This window comes from Nanorana parkeri, unplaced genomic scaffold, assembly GCF_000935625.1.
Source record: "Nanorana parkeri isolate BGI_ZX_2015 unplaced genomic scaffold, ASM93562v1 scaffold1022, whole genome shotgun sequence".
Classification (NCBI taxonomy): domain Eukaryota; kingdom Metazoa; phylum Chordata; class Amphibia; order Anura; family Dicroglossidae; genus Nanorana; species Nanorana parkeri.
The window spans coordinates 12,403-20,659 of NW_017307290.1; the positions used below are offsets into that span (position 1 = coordinate 12,403).

Consider the following 8,257-nt stretch of genomic DNA (forward strand, 5'->3'; position numbering starts at 1 on the left):
GTAATATACAGGGGTACAGGTACTCCTAGAATGAGATCCTAATAGGTTGGACTTGATGGACTAATGTCTTTATTCAACCTCAAATACTATGTAACTATGTAACTAGGGACAAATCTGACCACTACCAATGTGACATCAGCTCATCATAATGTGGTGCGCACCTCCATGGCCACAGGTGTATAAAATCAAGCACCTAGGCATGCAGACTGCTTCTACAAACATTTCTGAAAAAATGGGTCGCTCTCAGGAGCTCAGTGAACTTAAAGGAGAACTATGAGATGAGTGATTTCCACTCACCTCATAGTTCTAGCCGACCTGTGACAATGAGACTGTCACAGGTCGGCTCAGTAGATCGGGAGGTGAGCGAACACATACCGGGTTCGCTCGCCTCTCGATCCTGTCACGGCTCTCTGCCGTGACAGGGGGAGGGGCTGGATTCCCCTCTCCCCGCTCCGATCTGCCAGCGCTGACTGGCGGAACGGACGGGGGAGGTGGCGGGTACAGCTGGCTCTGCCTCTAGATAGGCAGAGCCAGCTGTCACTCACGCAGCTGGGCGGATCCCGTCATCTACGTCGGGATCCGCTCCTTCTGCGGCGTCTCAGTATACCGCGAGCTGTAGCTCGCGGTATACTGAGCTTAGGGTAACAGGAGGATGCTAGTTTGTGTCCTCCCGTTACCCTAAGGAGAACTATGGGGAAAAACACTGACCTAGTTCTCCTTTAAGCGCGGCACCGTGATAGGTTGACACCTGTGCAATAAGGCCATCCATAAAATTTCCTTGCTACTAAATATTCCACGGTCAACTGTTAGTGGTATTATAACAAAGTGGAAGCAACTGGAAACAACAGCAAATCAGCCACGAACTGGTAGGCCCACTTAAAATGACAGAGCGGGGTCAGTGCCTGCTGATGCACAGAGTGCGCAGAAGTCGCCAAATGTCTGCAGAATCAATAGCTACAGACCTCCAAACTTTGTGTGGCCTTCAGACTGGCACAACAACAATCCGTAGAGAGCTTCATGGAATGGGTTTCCATGGCCGAGCAGCTGCATCCAAGCCTTACATCACCAAGTGCAATGCAAAGCGTCCGATGCAGTGGTGTAAAGCACTCCGCCACTGGACTCTAGAGAAGTGGACACGTGTTCTCTGGAGTGACGAATCTGGAGTATATATGGTTTTGAGTTTCTTGCACAGATTGTCATGTCAAGCCGGATGAAGGGGACCCTGCTTGGCCCCCAAACATTGCATTTTGATGTGACAATATGTGTGAATTAATAAGACGCTTTATTTTGGAACAGTGTGCAGGTGACATTTATGATATGCATTTTGATGTTCGGCGCCATCCGCAGTCACTTCAGCACCCACCTTTTCAGCACAAGGGGCATTCGGTAAGGAAAGCGGCAGTTCTCTGCAGTTATATCTTATTGATGCAGGCACCTTGTGCATAGTACATAAAAATAACAGAAAATCCAGACAGTTCCAGATTATTTTAGTGCACATTACTGCCACTCTGCACATCATGGGTGGCTGCACCAGGACACACTCCAAGTTGTGGAATCTGGTGCAGACTCCCCCCAGGTACATCACAATTGCCAATATATAAAAATGCACTAGTCTGTTTACTGATAATGCTGCTTATCAAAAATTACTAAAGCATGCTGCACCACCCTAGGATACATCAGAAGAAACATCTGATTATTTAAGCAGGCCTTTTTTGACCCGCCTAGGTGCAAAAGATTCCCTGTAGAGTGGATCAGTTATCCAATTTACCTGCAATACCAGCAGAGCCCTGTATTCTGCATATTGACCACACTGTTTAAGAGAGCTTAGTAGCCTCAGTTTGCATGGCGTTCTCTCAAGGGCAGAGACAGAGGCTATATAACTTTAGGCAGTGGTGGCAAAGCTCTCAGGGTATACAGATTGCTACAAGTTGACGCTACTCTAATGGCACAAATCATCTTGAAATCCAAGGAGACCTTAAAGGGCTATTTTGCTACAGCATCTACTACAGTAGTGGATACATGCATATTGGCTCAATAAAGCAGCATCATTCTGTAGTCTACTACTCACCAATGGGACTCCACACTGCATTTCCCTGCAGTGTGGTGTCACCCCCTGAGCTGTCTAATTAGATTTAGTTGTCACTGCTTGATCAAGGTCATCATACAGTTCCCCCAGGGCAATGAAGAATGTGTCCAGAGTTTGGAACGCCGTGTCTTGAGGTGAAAAGTCAGGGTCAGAGCTTTGTCCTGAAGTAAAGTATTGACAATTCCACGTTTCTGTTCCTTAGTAACCATTGAGTAGGGTGTTGTAAAGAAGTGGAGTCTAAAAGCATACAGGAAATTGCTCAACAGAATGTGGTCCGAAGAAAACGTATCTGGCATGGATACCTTCTGGAAGTGTGTGTGTGGGACTGTGCATGGGACTGTGCATGGCTGTGTTACAGAGGGAATTACTACTGCTTAGTATTGCAAATTAAAAAAACTATAATTGTCGGGTAGGCGACAGTGCAACATTTTATTTACAAATGGAGAAAACAGTTTTCTTGTAATTATAAAAGGCACAGCTTAACTGTACATCCATAAAATATACAGATTGCAGCTTAACTGACTGGCACTGAAAGAAAAACCATCTTTAGTCAAAGATATGTTGTACAAGGCACTCAAGGATTGCTTGCCAGAGGCCGACATTCTTGAACAGATTACACAAATACATCAGTAATGGGCCGCAGAAAGTTATGCTGACACTGACACTCTCCTTTCACAGCTATAAGAAGCTAGTGGGTCTGTCTCCTTTGAACCCGCAGAGTCTTCCACACGATTTGGACCTCCTAGGCCGGACTACTGAGGATCCCTGTTCTGTCCCTGCAGACTGGAACACTCTCCCAGTGTAAAGCCTAAATTTCCCTCACAGACTGGGCATCTGTCCCTCTCTGGTTCCATATATACACTCTACAAAATGGTGGCTGGACTCTGTTTATATATAGGAGCAAGCACAAAAGGGAACCTATCTCTCCCCAGGGAAAAAATAAATAAAAAGCCTCAGCATGTAAAAACTATATAGTTAAAAAATTAATCATTCTCTAATGTCCATATAAAAAACATAACCATAGTGACAAATTTTCTATACTTTTTTAGGACTACCTTGTAATTGTGCTGATAAATTTGTTCCGGTTTGTGGTCAAAATGGACGTTCCTATCCAAGTGCCTGCATAGCTCGCTGTGTTGGTTTACTTGATCACCAATTTGAATTTGGACTGTGTTCTTCAAAGGATCCATGTAATCCTAACCCTTGCCTCAAAAATCAGAGGTGAGTGAATACACTTTGTATGTTCTTTGTGTGCTACATATACCCATATATACAACCTTACATATGCTGCAGTGTTCTTAGAGGTAGAACATGTTTATTAGAGAGAATTATGCAGATTGTTTATGTAGGTGAAACAAGTTTATTTACTTAATATACAATTTTTCACATTCATACAACTAAAGTAAAAATGATTATACAGCCAGGATCACAGATCCCACAGATTCCTCTCCCTGTTCTCCTTAACCACTTCAAGACCAGGTGTTTAGACCCCCTTCCTGGCCAGGCCATTTTTCAGTATTCAGCTCTGCAGTACTTTGACTGAAGTTTATTCCGTCATGCAACGCTGTACTGAAATGAATTTTATACAATTTTTTTGGGACAGATAGAGCTTTATTTTGGTGGTATTTAATCACCACTGGGGTTTTAATTTTTTACTATAATTAGGAAAAATTAAAGAAAATTTTGAAAAAAAAAAGTAGTTTTTTTTACATTATGTTAGGAAACATTTATTATTACCCAGTTTTTTGGTAAAATATAAAAGTCAGGGTCACGTCGGATAAATAGACACAAACATGTCAACCTTTAAAATTGCGCGCACCCGCGAAATCGCAGAAAACTACCATACCCAAAATTGGCCATAGACGACACTTTAAAAGCTTTTACCGCTCATCAGTTTAGTGTTATCAGTGATTGATGGCCCTAGACTTATTGCTCTCACTGCGACGTTCGCGGCGATATGTAACATGTGCGGCGTAATGGGAGCAATCGTCGTTTTTGCACGTATGCGCCCCCGACGCATGTTTGCATGCGTGTATGTATGGGTGGGGACTTAAAATTGTTTTACATTTTTGTAATTCTTTTTTATGTATTACTTTACATTTTTTGGGGGGGTAACTTACATTTTTTTTCCTTCTTTTTTTTTTTTTAACTAAAACGGCACCCTATACACGCGATCCGCCGGCTCTACAGCTGGCGGATCGCTTGTATGGTAACACCGCTGGTAACACCGCTGCCTGTTTTTAAATTTCGGCCTTTTCCCGCTCGCGCGCGCGTCTGAGTTGACAGCTAAAGACGCCCGCTCAGATCTAGAGAGCTCCGGGCCGGCCGTTTTTTTACTATGGAAGTGGTTAAGGCCTTGTTCACACCGAAAGCGTGTGCGTTCCAGAGCGGTAGCTGCTGGAATGCACCGCGATCGCTGATAAACTTCCCCCCGCGTTTTGGGAAGGGAGGGGGCGTGACGGTGCGTTGAATTCAATGGCACCGCTTTCACACCCCCTGCCCGCAGAGCGATCGAAAGCGTGGTATAACTTTGCCAGCGTTCCGTTCCACTGCAAACGCACAAAATAGGGCAAGTTTACAAGCGATCTCGGTGCGTTACAGCAACTACCGCTCTGGAACGCACACGCTTTCGGTGTGAACAAGCCCTTAGTTTTTTTTCAACATATTTTAAAAATATAAAATTTTACATTTTGAACATTTTGAGCATGTTTATTTTTAAATGTTTTCCCTTTTCTTGTAGAGTAAATATTATAAACGGAAAATAGACAAAGCCTTCATTTGTAAATAACTTACTTTGTACCAGAAACATAAGTGTAAAGATAAAAGGGACAACTCACACTAAAAACTAATAGTGACACCAGTTGTTTTAATATTTTTACTGGCCAAACTAGAAAAAGGCATATTTATGAAGGTTCTGATTTTTTTGTAATTAAAGCTGAACTCCAGCCTTACCTTTTAGTCTTGTTGTTGTATAGGCTCCTCTCCTGTACTGAAAATGTATAGTCTAATTTCACTGCACACTTTGTGTTTCTCACGGTGTGCAGTGTGCTGCAGCACATCAGATAGAACTAGGGTTGCACAGATACCAAGTTCAGTACAAGTACGAGTACATGTACCGATACTTATGAGCTCCAAGACTAGACTAGAGAAAAATTCAAAAATTAGGAGGCAGCTGTCATGTGTAAGGCGCACACGGAGCTCCCGGGATTTGTACATCTCTGTTTTAATGTACGATTATGTTTTTAGAAATATAAATAAAGGGATGCACAGATACCAGTTTTGCAAGTACAAGTACTGGTACTTGCCGAGTACTTACAAGTACGAGTACTGATACATTTTTGTTTATTGTCATGTGACAGTTTTTCTAAAACAATACAGACTAATGATTTTAGGACAGTGGTGGAGTGCAAGAGCTAGATCCCAGCTGCAACCGCTGCAACCCTGGTAGTTCTCACGAAAATGCAAAGTATCTGCACTGGTACTCGAAAAGTATCTGTGCATCCCTAGATAGAACCCACCTCATTTGCTAGCTGGAGGACATCCAGCATCATCTAGCTCCTTCCTCCCCCAGACTGACTATATATGTCCAGCTCCTTTCATTCATTGGATATCAGTTCTTTCAATAGAGATTAACAAAACAGTTGTGGGTAGCTGGACCAATGGCCCCCAGGTGTGATCTCTCCCCCTACAAAATCAGTTGCAAAAACAAGGAGAGGAAATACCGGGGTTTGTGAGAGATATGACACCAAGGCTTGAAGTTTGATAAAATAATTTTTATTTAATTAACATATAAATTACAAAAATACATTCAAAAATAAAATAAAAAGTAGAAGCAACAACAGTTGCTAAAAACAGAGTTTAAGCTAGAAGCATGAACCCATTAAACATGTTCAAACATAGTGGTTGAAATGAATATTATCAGTCCAAACCCTATGCGTTTCACCATTTGGCTTCTTCAGGGGATTGTAACCTACCCTAATGAAAGACAACATATTCAATTAGCATGAGTCCACAAGATTATTGGGTCTATTTGAGAATATAAAGTGCACAGAGTAAATAATGCATATGTTTGGGTTTAATTATGTGCCCAATGGAGATAGTCCCACCACTATTTTCACCATCAGATACCACTTTACTCACCACCCAATTTGTAGTGGCTCAATGGAGATCGAGTTCTCTCTGTGGAGACTGGGTGGAGGAAGAATCCTCCAAGGAGAGCAGGGAAGAAGGATGCTCCGTTCAGTTTCCTATATCCCAATATGGGGGGGACCTCGGGGCCACTATAGGAAGGGAGGACCACCGGCTCACACAGGATAGAAGGGGCTGCCTATAGTCCCACATCCATCGACCTGTGTTTTACATGATTTCATTTCTTTAATATTCAACGCATAAGGGACATGAACACATTGTATATCTCATAGCCATATAGGTATGTCCATATGTGATTAATGTTTTAAAATAACAGTGCATACATGACTTGATAAATCAACCGGGAAAAAAAAACCCTTTAAATTGGCTTCCATGTGTTACTACTTATCTTGTTGACAGAAACAATGTGAAGTAAATAAATGATTGTATCAAAGGATATGTCCCTGTGTGTACTGCCTGTACATGCCTGTGTGTGCCCCATATGCAGGGCTCATTGTGAGCATGATCTTTTAAAGTGACAATTTTGTTGTGGATCTCTTGCGCCATATTCTAACTAGGAATGTATTTGTGTTCAAGGGGACCCATTACCTCCAGGTGCAGGGGGTAGCGATGGGGACATGTTGTGCCCCATCATATGCTAACCTGTACCTGGGGGGATGGGAACCTTGCCTCCTTTCGGATGAGTCCATTCAATGTTGGCTCGATAACATACCAGTATGGCGACGATACATCGATGATGTGTTCTTCATTTGGACGGATACTCTTTGTGAACTGAAAAGGTTTGTGGCCTCTTTGGCCACCAACGATTTCAACCTCAAATTTACCGCTAATTACAGCCAGGAGGAGATCACCTTCTTGGATGTCTCCATCCTAAAGGATGAGGGATATCTTAAGACCAAACTATATCGGAAGGAGACAGCCGGCAATTCCATACTGCAGGCCTCCAGCTCCCATCCACGCTTCCTAAAGGACAATCTCCCCTACAGCCAATATCTTAGATTAAAACGCAACTGCTCTAGGGATAGTGTCTTGCAAAGGGAAGCAAGGGCCTTACAAACCCGACTTCTGCAAAGGGGCTATAACAACAAAACACTCATTAAAGCCTATAACCGGGTGCAAAAGAAAGAGAGACTGCACATACTCTATGGAAACAAAAAGATGGACTCGGGAAGGGAGGTACCAGACAAACAAACAGTCAGAATGGTGACTAAGTTCTCAAGGCATCATGCCACCCTGAGGGACTGTGTGAAACGCCACTGGCATCTCCTAACGGAGGATAATACCATACGCAAGTATATTAAAGAAACCCCTGAAATAACCTTTAAAAGGGCTAGATCCATACGGGACAGAGTTACTAGCAGTTTCTATATTCCACTTGACCAAAAAATATCATGTGGCGGAGAGGGCTTTAGGAGATGCGGGCATTGCAGCTATTGTAGATATAAGGCAATGTAGTCCCTTTACCCAATGGACAGCAGTGGCGTGTCAATCACACAACCATTTGCCAGACCACAAACGTGATTTACCTAATGAAGTGCATCTGTGGTGCATTTTACGTGGGTAAAACATATAGGAAAACTTGGAAGCGAATATATGACCATCTATATCTGATACAAAGCGGCAAAATAACCTCCCCTATCAGTCGACACGTGGGCCTCTGTCCCAACTTTGATCTTTCGGTTATGAGATTCCATGTCCTCGACCATATATACGAGGACATTAGGGGTGGAGACGTAGACCAAAAACTACTACGAACGGAGGCACGGTGGATATATAGACTAAAGGCCACCACACCCCCAGGTTTAAATGAAATGCTTAGTTTCAAGCCTTTCCTACAATAAGAAGTGAGTGAACATGAACTAGGATTAACCAATAACACATGGTCCTAAAAAAATAATGAGGACGCATATACGTCCCAGTTTGGATTTTTCCTCAAAGTAACTAATAAATGAATATGACTCATGTATTCATAGGAAATTATATTTATGTTTATAATTTGTTCAGTTAAACAATGTAGCTATA

General features: G+C 42.7%; 1 protein-coding gene across 1 annotated transcript in view; it reads left to right on the top strand.

The window, feature by feature from the left end:
- The window catches only part of LOC108795892 (reversion-inducing cysteine-rich protein with Kazal motifs-like), a 41,806-nt gene that overhangs the window by 12,314 nt on the left and 21,235 nt on the right, over positions 1-8,257 (top strand). The window contains exon 3 of the mRNA XM_018567221.1: positions 3,136-3,307. Coding sequence (XP_018422723.1) covers positions 3,136-3,307 — 172 coding nt within the window. The remainder of the gene's footprint in view (positions 1-3,135; positions 3,308-8,257) is intronic.